This window comes from Rhodnius prolixus, unplaced genomic scaffold (genome assembly GCF_049639745.1).
Source record: "Rhodnius prolixus isolate KJV_2025 unplaced genomic scaffold, Rpr scaffold_14, whole genome shotgun sequence".
NCBI classification, from domain to species: Eukaryota; Metazoa; Arthropoda; class Insecta; order Hemiptera; family Reduviidae; genus Rhodnius; species Rhodnius prolixus.
This window is the reverse complement of record NW_027411594.1, coordinates 7202725-7215650: the sequence shown is the minus strand read 5'-3', so window position 1 is coordinate 7215650 and position 12926 is coordinate 7202725. Positions and strand designations below refer to the sequence as shown.

At 33.4% G+C, this 12926-nt stretch overlaps 1 protein-coding gene and 1 long non-coding RNA gene across 21 annotated transcripts in view; one reads left to right on the top strand and one right to left on the bottom strand.

Moving 5' to 3' along the window:
• LOC141451914 (voltage-gated inwardly rectifying potassium channel KCNH6-like) overlaps positions 1 to 12926 on the top strand; it is a 522696-nt gene that overhangs the window by 486935 nt on the left and 22835 nt on the right. For all 6 annotated transcript variants that reach the window (XM_074123727.1, XM_074123721.1, XM_074123724.1 and 3 more), the window contains 4 exons: positions 9649 to 9803; positions 9886 to 10003; positions 11656 to 11776; positions 12264 to 12424. In XM_074123727.1, the coding sequence (XP_073979828.1) occupies positions 9649 to 9803; positions 9886 to 10003; positions 11656 to 11776; positions 12264 to 12424 (555 nt within the window). The remainder of the gene's footprint in view (positions 1 to 9648; positions 9804 to 9885; positions 10004 to 11655; positions 11777 to 12263; positions 12425 to 12926) is intronic.
• The window catches only part of LOC141451921 (uncharacterized), a 75256-nt gene continuing 62331 nt past the window's right edge, over positions 2 to 12926 (bottom strand). For 12 of the 15 annotated variants that reach the window (XR_012457184.1, XR_012457183.1, XR_012457185.1 and 9 more), the window contains 2 exons: positions 3304 to 12439; positions 2 to 1921 (listed from right to left, as the gene is read on the bottom strand). This is a non-coding gene — a long non-coding RNA (uncharacterized lncRNA). The remainder of the gene's footprint in view (positions 1922 to 3303; positions 12440 to 12926) is intronic. The other 3 variants (XR_012457192.1, XR_012457191.1, XR_012457197.1) reach the window with 3 other exon arrangements.

Genomic DNA, 12926 nt, shown 5'->3' with positions numbered 1-12926 from the left:
TCTTGAAGTTTTGTGAGGAATCAAATTTTTCTTATTTTTAAATTTATTTTCCTTTAAAAGAGATTATTACAATTTATATAAATATATATATATATAATTTTAATGGCTTTATTCATTATTTTATTTGTAATTATTTATTATAATTAAACACGCTAAAGCTTGGCACTAGATTTATTATTTTTTTATTTATGTACATTTAAAAATATGATAAAATGTTTAAAATTCTGTCTAAACTGATTATTTAATTATATTTGGTTTAAAATTCCTAAAAAATAAAAAATGAATTTTTATTTTAGAGAAATTAGTTTCTAAATTCAAGGAGGATTCATTTTGTACAGTTTAAAAGATCTAAAAAAATATTTTTTTCCAAAATTAAGTAGTCCTCAATATGTACTGTAAATAGCTTAAGTGCTTCCGCTCTCATCGTATTTTGGGGGGGTTAAGCCCCCCGCCTGAGGGGGAAAAAAGGGGCTATTACTTAAATTCTGTACTTTACTAATGTTTGTTGTGTAACGATGCTTAACCGTTGCCTCTAACTGTCTTTAAAGGTGCCTCATTCTGTTCTAGACCCTTTGACGTTTCACTTAGACCATAAATGGCCACATGCTACATGCGACAAGAATCCCCTTGCATCTTTTTACAAATATTGTGGATGAGCCCTTTTGCAATGGGCTAGAATTTGCCTTCAATCCTTTTGTATGGGATATTTAGATTAGATTGTATTAGAAGGGCGGTTCCACCAAAAAGGGGAAGGAACGCAGGCGAATCCAAAATGGTTCCCATTGTTCCCCCGCCTACCCCTCATCTCCGGAGAGATACCGGGGCTTCCAGAACAACAAATTCGGCTAAAGGTTGCCAGATGTTAATATTTAGGTTAATAAGTGTTAAACGTATTGTTGGGCTTGGATACCCCCCACAAGAAAGCCTGGCTTTTGTCGACTGGCTGCTTCACTTCTTTCAAATATCAGCACCTGTGGGGGAAAGTATCCACTAATTATGATGGCGAGCTTGCCGGAATACTTGATAAAGTGAAGTGGGGTCGTTGGAGCCGTATTGTGGTCTTTGTTGACTCGCGTGCGGCGATTCTAGCTATAGCTGGAGCGAGCTATGCAGAGTCAACAGTCATAGCGAAATGCTGAGCAGCGATTGAGGCTGCCAATAAAAGCAATAAGACTATAGCGCTCCAATGGATCCCAGGACACTGTGGCCAGCTTGGAAACGAGAAAGCCGATGAATTGGCAAAAAAAAGAGGTGCGCAAATGCACGCTTTTAAAAGGATAACTGCTGCCTGTCTTCGATCAGAAGTGAAGTGCAGACAAAAAGCAAAAGCGGATGGAAAACGGTGGCAAGTATTGGTTGAACCAGGTGGACGAGTTCCACCTAATCTGACAAGAAGTGACGGCGTGGCCTGCTTCAGACGGATCACGGGTCATGATTATTTGCAGGCCCACTTATATCGCATTAGGTTGGCGGTGGATCCGACCTGCACTCTGTGTGGAAGAGAAGACATATCCTCTGAACACCTTGACGTGTGTCCTTCTATCGAGGACATAAGAAGTCTTATCTTATCGGACGATATCTACAGTGTACTGGGAAGCCCGACGTCGGATGGCAGAACTGCCGTGACTTACGGGTGGCGTAGATTAAAAAAAAAAAAAAAAAAACCTACTGCAAGATCTCTCCATAGTTCTTACCGGATATCAGTGGCGAAGCCTCCCATATAGTTATTTGGGGGAGACAGGTGGATTTAGTCTATACCATTTAGAGTAACAGAGCAAAACCCAAACATGAACCACAGATCCATTAGTGCTGTACAGAACAAATACACCTTATCGAGTCTACTAAGATGGACACCTTTATCCAAAACTGGAAACTGAGATCTCCTATTTCACCCCACTTCCAGCATCACCACTGAAGGCTCCTGTAAAAAAAACAAGGGACCAAATTAAAGGAGATGCTGTTAAAATCTTCTTGTTCCTATCCATGATTACAGGATAGATGCGCCCAGTTAGGTTTTTTTTTAGAACATTCCAGTCTTTGGCTGGATATGTCGTAAAAAAAAGTTTCTGAAATATTCATTGGAATGGTTGTAACTCTTAGAGCAGTATACATCTGGCAGAGATCTGGCAACCGTTTTTACTGGAGATTAGATCCTGCACTACAACCTCTTATAAGATATATTTTTATCATTTCTAACCACCAGTTCCTAACACCAGTAAAATAAATGTTTTTATTACCACTTCTTTGCCGAACCCACAAAGAATATGTTTTAAAAAAAAAAAATCAATAAAAATAAATATCTTTTATTGATCAACCAACCTGAAAACTAGACATTGTATTATATTTTCAACATATGTTTAAAAACAAAATGTATAGTCCGACTAAAAATACATAGAAGAAAAATACATTGAATTAATTATCTTTTGTACATAAATTGTTAAAATGGTTGGCGAATATCAACAAAAGGGAAAATAGCAATAAATAAATAAAAATAAACTAAAAAAAGCATTGGAAAAACTAGTAACACTTTGAAAAGGAAAAATTGTAATTAAATAATTTTCATATAAAGTGAAAGAAAATTTATTTTTTCGCCTCCGACTAAACAATCCAATTGGATAGATCAGAGTTAACTTGGGGATAAAAAGAGAAAAAGATAAACCCACAATAAATTGTAACAATAAAAATAATGGAATAAATGTTTAGGTTTCATGTATTTTTTATTCATTGTTTGTTCACAATTAACCTTTCCCCCCCCTACCGACAGACAAAAATATATAATAATAATAATAATAATGAACTCGGGTCCCGGGTTCGAATACAGCTGCTGACCCTTAGATTTTCTCTACCTAGGAGCTTCTTACAGCTCCACTGTCCCAGTGATGGACAGTGTTGTCTGTAACGAGAGAACACTGTCCGGAGGCCGGCAGTGCACTGGAAAAAGCTCCGGGCGCCAATAACCTTAGATGTTGACGCGCCTTAAATCATAAAAAAAAAAAATAATAATAATAATGAACTCCCTTAACTTTTTCTAGCTGAAATTATTTAAATTTTGTGAATATTTTTTTTTTCTCCATAACCAAAATTCGGCAAGACATTAATGGTACTTGAATTGTAATTTAGACATATAAATGAAATTCAATGCCTAATAATTCACTTAAATATAAAAAATTGTATTAAATTCTTCTCCTTTTTTATGTCTGAACTGTTATCTATACTATACTGTTATCTGGTTTTTATAATTACTTTCTTTGGTTACAAATAATAAAAAATTAAATGAATAAAATACGTCAATAATTACAGTACCAAAAATATTGTCGTCCTGAAGTTTAACGGATTAGCTGAGTGGTTAGCGAATCTGGTTTCCAACGCGAAAGTCATGGGTTCGATTCCAGCTGCTTAAAAAAAAAAAAAAAAAAAAATTATGTGATTAGCATGACATATAAATATTCAAATATTAGATTTTATTTGCCTTATAAGATTGATTGATTGATTGAGGCTGTGCTGCTTATTTTTATTACATTTTTTTTTTTTTTTTTTGTATTGTCAATAATTATTGTAATTATGGTTTTGACTTGACAATTAGTGCTGCTTTATTGCTGCAATAGTTTGTGCACTTTGTGAATAAATTTTTCTTATTATCACTTAATTCAATGAATTTTTTTTTTTTTTAAAAATTATTCGAAAAACAAAAGTTTTTGATGCATGCACGATGCAATCTAAAAAATTTTAGACTTGGATTTTGTTTTGTTTCTTCTTCTTTATTAATTTTTTGTTTTTTACTTTATCATTTATTATTTTTTTTATTTAATTTATTATTTCAGCCACTAAAAATAAATCCACCACCTTTCACCACCAACCACAATGATTATAAAAACACACCCTTTCACATCCATCTGTTTTTTTTTTTTTTTTTAATTTTCTATTTGAAAAAAAAATTAACTTATTACTTTATTTTTCAAAAAAAAACCTATCAGCCAATAATGAAAAGTGGTTTGATCACAAATTAAGAAAACACATTTTTCTAGAATCTATTTTTATAATTATTTTCTATTTATTATTTATACAAAAATTAGGAATATATATTTCTTTTTATATAGTTTTAATCATAAATTCTAGGATAATGAATTTGGTGAAGTACATTCTATATTAATATTATGAAATCCAGAATATGGAATGTTTATTCATTCCATTTTTATTAAAAATAATGTTTAACAAAAATTAATTAATCCTTACTTCAACTATGAATAAATGTTATTGTTTTTCAACTAAGAGTATTACCAATACTTTTTAATTTAAATTTTAATTATTTTTTCTTTTAAATTAAAAAAATAAAAATTGTGAATTGCAAGAACTTATATAGATTTAGAAATCGAACTTTAATTTTTAATTGTTTTTACTGATTGGATCTTTCTTTAACTGAAATTGAGTCAGCCTGTGTATGGACCAATTTTGATTAAAGGTCGTCACTACTAAGATATTCTGTTGTATTTTTTTGTTAACCATCGAAATTTACTTAAATTGTAATTAAAATATCTCTGTAACATAAAATATCGTGAAATTTCTTTCTCTAAATTCCCTTTTTTTTTATTAAAAAAAAAAAAAATATCAATTTAAAGAAAGAGTAAATTATACTAAGATTAAAAATGGGCACCCCCCCCAAAATCGACAAATTATGTATCACCTTAAATTATTATTTGGTGATTCGTTCATGTTTGGACTTGAAAGTTTTGTTACTTGTACGAGGGTCGTTTGAAAAGTCCGTGCAAAAATAAAAACTACTTAATTTTTTGGGGTAAACCTTTTTTATTTTTCAACATAGTCTCCTTTTAGGCTTATACACTTCGTCCAACGCTGCTCTAGTTTGTTGATCCCTTCCGAATAATAGGATTTGTCCAAGTCTGAAAACTAGCCATTCGTTTCTGCAATCACCTCCTCGTTTGAATAAAATCTTTTTCCCGCCAGCGATTTCTTCATATTGAGGAACAAATAGTAGACCGAGGAAGCCAAGTCTGGAGAATAGGGGGGGATGTGAAACGAGTTGGAACCCTATTTCCATTAATTTTGCGACCACAACTGCTGAGGTGTGAGCTGGTGCGTTGTCGTGATGGAAAATGACTTTTTTGTGGGCCAATCGTGGGCGTTTTACTTGCAGTTCGGTTTTCAAACGGTCCAATAACGATGAATAATATGCACCTGTAATAGTTTTACCCTTTTCCAGATAGTCGATGAGGATTATTCCTTGCGAATCCCAAAAGACAGTCGCCATAATCTTTCAGGCCAAAGGAACGGTCTTCGCCTTTTTTGGCGCAGATTCCCCCTTGGTAACCCATTGTTTAGATTTTTCTTTGGTCTCAGGAGTGTAGTGATGTATCCATGTTTCATCCACAGTGACGAAACGACGCTTAAAGTCCTGCGGATTCTTCTGGAACAGCTGCAAACCGTCCTTGCAACACTTCACACGATTTCGTTTTTGGTCTAGCGTGAGCAATCGCGGCACCCATCTTGCGGATAGCTTTGTCATGTCCAAATGTTGATGCAAAATATTATGTACCCGTTCATTCGAGATGCCCACAGCACTAGCAATCTCACGCACCTTCACTCTTCTGTCATCCATCACCATATCATGGATTTTATCAATGATTTCTGGAGTAGTAACCTCATCAGGGCGTCCAGAACGTTCAGCGTCACTTGTGCCCATATGGCCACTTCGAAAATTTTGAAACCACTTATAAACTGTTCTAATCGAAGGTGCAGAGTCACCATAATGTTTATCAAGCTTCTCTTTAGTCTCCTGAGGCGTTTTGCCTTTCATAAAATAGTGTTTAATCAACACACGAAATTCTTTTTCGTCCATTTTTTGAAAATCACTCGACTTCCTCGATTCAAACGAATGCCAAACACAAAGAAATAGACCGATCTGGCTGAAACTTGGTGTGTGTTCTTCCAAGAGATGCTACTAACTAAACATAACCTCGATACGCGCCAGTAGTGCTATCTCTCTGACTTTGCACGGACTTTTCAAACGACCCTCGTAAACACATGTTTTAGGGACTTGTAGTATAATCTATTGATAGAAGCAAGACGTTAGATATCACAATACCAGAGACTGCTATCAGCCAAAAAAACAAGTGCTTTCAAAAGAGGCAATATGAATTTAGGTTTATTTCTAAGCACAACCTGACGGTTTAGCCATTCTACAGCTGTATTTGGCCAGGATATTTTTTTGGTGAACTGAAAGCCAATATTTTGTAACCATAAAGATGAACTGTTATAGTCCAAGTTCGCAACGTCAGTGTTCAAAGTAAGGGCAGAGATTTTAGCTGCATTTGGTTAACCCTATATGTACTGGATCCCCCAACACGTAGATCACCAAGATTCAAATCCAGCTGCTGTGACCCCAGGGCCGGATTTTTCCTAGGCTTCAGCCTAGGGCCTCAAGATCAAGATCGGGGGGGCCCCCTACATTCAAATTGTTAGCAAAATTAAAATTACACTATTCTAAAAAACATAACATATTGATATACATCACAGTAGTGATGTAATTTTCTATCTCTCAAGTAATTTACAAACTTAAAAATGGGAGGCGAAAGGGCCTCATAAGTGGAATAGCCTAGGGCAGGGATGGCGAACCTTTTTTGAGACGTGGGTCAAATTTTGTTCATTTTTTTTTTTTTTAGTACTAGCTCTTGGGTCACTAATGCCCCCATTTTCACAAGAGTTAAGTTTAAACAATTTTAAACTGAATATTTTCAAAACTAAACATCTTTAAAATTCAGTTGGCTTAACGGGGTAAAACGGGACGAAACAAGTGCTATGGAAGTCTCTTTTTTACAGAAATAACTGTACAAAACCTGAACAAAAGTGTGTTTTATCTGAAGAAAAATCTAAATATGGTTATTTGGCTTCGGGTTGTCGATTTTTTTTAACAAAGAAAATATTAAACATTTTATATTTTGTAAACACTTTTTTGCTCTATTTCAAATACTACAAAAGCATTTGTCGTCATTTGCCTTTTTTAGAACTGTAATGATCAAACCAAAAGTTATAGATAGCAATTTAAATTGCTTTTCGCGTCAATGCGTGATTGAAAAAAAAAAATACAGATAGAATATAAATTATCGCACACAATTAGAAAATCTAAATCAACCCGCTGAAACAAACAAGTGGTTGCCTAGCAATTGTGTGGGTCAGTGAAAAAGCTTGCGCGGGTCATAGGTTCGCCATCACTGGCCTAGGGGCCTTTTTTCATCTAAATCCGGCCCTGGGCTGTGACCCCTTAGTTTTTCTCTCCTCTAGAATACTTTCTTAAAGCTTCACTGTTCTTGCAATGGACAGTGTTCGTCTTGTAAAGGAAAGAACATTGTCCGGGTGGGTGGGTCATCCAGTGCACTGCGGATAAAACGGGGCTTTGAGCACGTATGAACATCCATATGTAGGCGTGCCTTAAATTATTTAAAAATAAATAAATTAAATAAAATAATTAATAATAATCGTGACGTAAATCATGACGTAATCATGAGTTTCGAGTTTTCATTTGTTAGGCATTAATTTTTTTCATTCCATTGTATTATTTCTTGGTTTTATTTTTATTTTGTTTTATTTCTTTTTGTATTTTTGATGTTTGTTTTTTTAAATTATTATTTAAATTAATATTTTGCACATTAGGAAAAAAAATAATAATGTATGAAAATTAAACTTAATAACCCTTATGCGAGACAAAAGGGCTGCTACCTTTTATGGTTTAGAAGGCAAAATATAATTTATTTTTTTTATGTCGCCTTAATCCTTTATGTTACCTTTTACTTGTTTTACGAATACAAAGGGCGAAATTTTATAAAATATAAATATTTTTCTTTTTTTTTCTTTTTTGTACACTCACGGTTAATTAATTTTTCTAAAACTAGGTATCCCAACTAACTAGCAGGAAAACAGTAGGGTTTGTTTTCCAGTGAGGGACACAGTAAGCTTGATACAGTTGTTTCCTGTAAATTCGCAGTATAACTCAACTTTCCTGAATTAAAAAAAAAATTATTCAATTAAAAGCTGGATAGTCAGCTGGACAAATAGTTTTTCAAAGTTTAAGCAAAATCCTGTGAGCAAAGCTAATGAAATTTCTGCCTAAAATTTAGTTTCGAAATCGATAATAAGTTGAAATCTTAATTCAACTTTTTTATTCTAGAAATATATTGTTATTGTAACAGTAAAACATACCTGTTCATTCATATACAGCCAGTCCAGGTATGTCTTTCTTTTTATATAGTATGATTTAAAACATGTGCGAGGTGTGGCTATTAAATAACGAGACTATTGCTGTAAAACATTTTATTTCAAAATGTATACCTATTTAGTTATTATCACCTTCAATATACACCCCTCCCCTATCCCTGCAACGCTCCATGCGAATTTACCATTGTTCGAAACATTGCTGGAAGTCTTTTTCTATAAGCTCCTCCTGCATGACGCGTGCCGCTTTTTCTTTCACAGCTTCACAGCGGACTGAAATCGTGTTCCTTTTTAATGCAGATTTGACTTTAGGGAATAGATCTAAAGTCACATGGGGGGCCAGGTCAAGGCGAATAAGGCTAGGATGTTGTACTTGGCTAGAAACGTCGCCTTGACAGACAATGCCAGTTTTTTTTCCTTACTCTTAACACGGAGTTAAGCAAGCACCTCACCGGTAGTAATGTTCATTAATTATAATCGATATTTTCATCCGTTTTATGGACGTGGAAGGACGTTACCCGGGCGGCCATCATCTCCGACATCTTCTCGGCGGCCATCTTGGAAACGCTTGAACCACTCAGAAAACTTGCGCACGTGATATACAACATTCATCGCCATAAACTTCTTTTTAATAAAAGATGAAGTTTCAGTAGCGGTTTTAACCAAGTTTTGATGTGAAATTTCACCGACAGACAATTCGTTGCTCTACTACGTATGTAGTATCGATGTTTTCGGCAAAACTAAAACTTAACACCTCTTACACAAAACGACGGTTTTCGGTCAGACAGATTTCTCTACAAACACGTGAGACGCTGCTGTTTCGAAAGAGAAGGCTTTACGCTGCACAGCTGTTAGGTCTTTAGGATTTGGCACATGCATAGTTCTTCTGTAGCTGCACACCTCGTAATAACCGGTGAACAATCGACAATAAATATAATCGCGAATCTAACATGATTTGCCACAAAATCAATACTTCCCAATTTTACTTGTAGATAAGAAAAAGAAGAAATACAAAATTTGATTGATTTGTAATCATTGAAAAATGATTTTTTAGAATGAAATCTTTTATTTGTAAATAACTTTTCTTTTTTTTAATGTTTATTTGCTTTAGATTTTTTTTCTTTGAATTTAGTTTATTTGATTTTGGTTAGCATACAATCAGTAGAATAATAAAATTATTAGTTGCGATGCAGCAATGATTGGAATTTTATTTTATTAAAATAAGATTGGTGATACTCGATATTATTTATTTAATAAATTTAAATAGTGTAAATAAATTTAGATATGAACGATATTTATTTCTTGAAACTTCATTTTATTTGCAGTAATCCGCTTATCAATAAAGTGTTTTGAAATAATTTTTAAGAAAATATATTATTTTCTTTTTCTTTAAATTTTGTTTTCCTTTGAAACTGTTTTTTTCAGACTACCACACTGATAGGACTGTTAAAAACAGCAAGGTTATTAAGACTGGTTCGTGTTGCTAGAAAAATTGACAGATACTCAGAGTATGGTGCTGCTGTTCTACTCTTATTGATGGCTACTTTTGCCCTTATTGCTCATTGGTTGGCTTGTATATGGTAGGTAATCTGATTGGTTAAATTCAGTTTTTTGTTGTTTTTTTAAGGGTAATTTATGTGTGTATATCGTTTTTATTTACAGGTATGCCATTGGTAATGCAGAAAGACCCCATCTGACTAGCAAAGTGGGTTGGTTAGATATATTAGCCAATGATACGCATCAGTTTTATGTGAACGATACTGGAGGACCATCTATCAAGGTGCTTATTAATTTTGCATGTTTATTCCTGTATTTTTATGTAGTCCGGAGGTAGGGGACGTTCCAAATTTGGGTCTATTGGTTAGAGCCCAGGGGTCGGCAACCTATTTTAAGAGAGAGCCATTTTTCCTTAAATAATTTAAATAAATCTTACCAAGAGCCGCAAGGATGATAATGTAAGAAACTCTGTAGATCATTTGTATTAACAATTTATTATTTTATGATATTCAATAACATTTAAATGTTTTAAAACTGTCCGCTAGGACAGTAGTAAAAGGGTTGATCGTCAAAAAGTGCACGAAAAACACCCAACTTTGATAATTTTATATAATTATTTTCACATATTGCAAAGTAAATAAACGAATAAATAATAACTAAATCTGTATTTGAATGAAAATGGCGGCAGTCTAATTACGTACTGTATTTTAATATAATAATTAAATTTCAAATCTATCACATTTAAAATTCTTTTTGAGAAAATATCTTTACTGTAATAAATGAAATTTTCATTTATTTCAATAAAATTGAAATATACAATTTATTTTGGGGCAGGCTGAAGAGCCACACAATTTGGATAAAAGAGCCGCGGGTTGCCGGCCCCTGGTCTAGTCCAACGTTACCCAACCTGTGGTACGCGAGTTGCTGGTTGGTTGGTACGCGAAAAGTAATCAATAATGGCGGGCATAAAAAATATAAATTATAAAAATATCAGATACATTTTTTCCTATGATTCATAAAAATTATTTTAATTAATTATTATACAGTAAAATTGTTAATACAGTCGACTCTCGATAATTCGAATTTTTCGATAATTCGAACTCTACAGCTGCTAACTTCGGTAAATCGAAAAAATGCAGTGTATTTAGATGCGCTCGATAACTCGAAATCCTTTTCTTAACAACAGGGGGAGAGAAGGCTCTATAATTCGAACGAGGCCACCTTCCCCTCTTTATAATTCGAATTTTCCCTAGTAATGTTTACTTCTCATTTTCCGCTTATTGTTCATTTCCTGCGTAATGTTTCCCTCCTTACGTCTCCCTTACTGTGTCCCACAAAGAAAACAGTATCGCGGCCGTGGAAAGTGGTTCGAAAAAAAGAAGATATCGCCAAAACTTTCAATATTCCACCATCAACGCTTTTTACAATTCTAAGTCACTTGACTAAGTCAAGCCACATTGAAACAAATAACTGTTCTTCATTTTTTTTAATTAGGTACATATGTATATTATTATTTATTGAAATGGTAATACATATGTAATTTTTTGTTCTTTTTTGTCGTTTTCATTATTTTTACTTTTTTACTTCAGGCTATATATGTCTAAAACTTAGGTAAGCTCATACGTATTTTTAATGTACGTATCTACATACATATATACATAATAAAAACTCTTAATAATTCGATTTTTTTTCCCCCTTCTTGATAATTCGAAGTCTCGATAATTCGAATTTTTCTTGTAGTCCCTTGGATTTCGATTTATCGAGAGTCGACTGTATCTACAGTCTCGTTAGTCTGCCTCAAGATATACGAGAAAATATAATAGCGCATTTAACGGGATTAAAATTGTCTTTCATGGAGTATTTTTCCAAAAACCGAAAACACAAATTTACGGAACATTAATTAATACTTTTTAATATGATGCTTTATTTTTTTAGTCAAGATATGTGACAGCATTATACTTCACGTTCAGCTCATTAACTTCTGTCGGCTTTGGAAATGTAGCACCAAATACGGATGCTGAAAAAATATTCACAATATGCGTTATGTTGGTTGGATGTAAGTGTATATATATATTTTTTTTTTTACTTGATTGTTGATTATTAATGTATGCTGTTGTATTGTAGATGGGATGTTCTCATTCAGCAGTCAGTTATTTTTGCAATATCATCTTACTTACTCAGGCCTGTCTAAACGTGTGCCGTTGGGCAATGAAGTAATCGATGTTTTCATCTCTATGCAGATAATATTGTATAGAGTTTCCGGCGAAGTTCCCTTGTCAAGATCTAACCAAAATTTGAGCTTTCAGTTACAATGAAACCCATCTCCAAATGTAGAATCAATAAATAATCGATTAAAAAAACAAAAAATCAACAATTATCACAAATAAAACTTTTCAGACCTTCTACAACTTCTTAATTTCGGAAAATCTGGACTTCCCAAAACCGTAAACCATATTATTCTTCCCTGAATAATAAAGGATGATACTCCTTACCTGCTCTATTTACCAAAAAAACAAATTGCTAATTCATTTTCCATTTTCCAGCTCTGATGTATGCAAGTATATTCGGTAACGTTTCGGCCATCATTCAAAGACTGTATTCTGGTACGGCCAGGTATCATACCCAGATGTTAAGAGTTAGAGAATTTATACGCTTTCATCAGATTCCAAATCCATTAAGGCAACGACTGGAAGAATATTTTCAAGTAAGTAGACAAAATCTGTAATTGTCAAATTAAAAAAATAAAATAAATAAATAAATAATAAATAAATAAATAATTGATTATTTATGGTTGTAGGAAGTAGTTTACTTGTTCTAAATATTTTTATTAAATATTTTGCTCTTCGTTTTACAAAACGATTTTTACCAGTTCATTTTTTAATATTGATTATTTTACGTAATTGTTTTAATGTAAATAATTATTTAGATTGTTAGTAAAGGTAAGTAAAATTGTAGGTGGTGATTGTTTTAGAGGCTAGATATTTACACATATTTACCTACGAATATATTCAGGACGTTGCGGGGGGGGGGCTCCAGTGGAAGTTTTCCAAAATCTTTTAAACGCTCTTAAATGATCAGAGTATAATCTTTTAGAAAATTTCCACCACTGGTTCAAATGCCCTGGGGAATCGTAAGAAGCTAAGAAGCTTTTAGATAGAATACCTCGTCCTAGAATATCTGGGAAATAGCCAGGCTTTAGGTGTCAA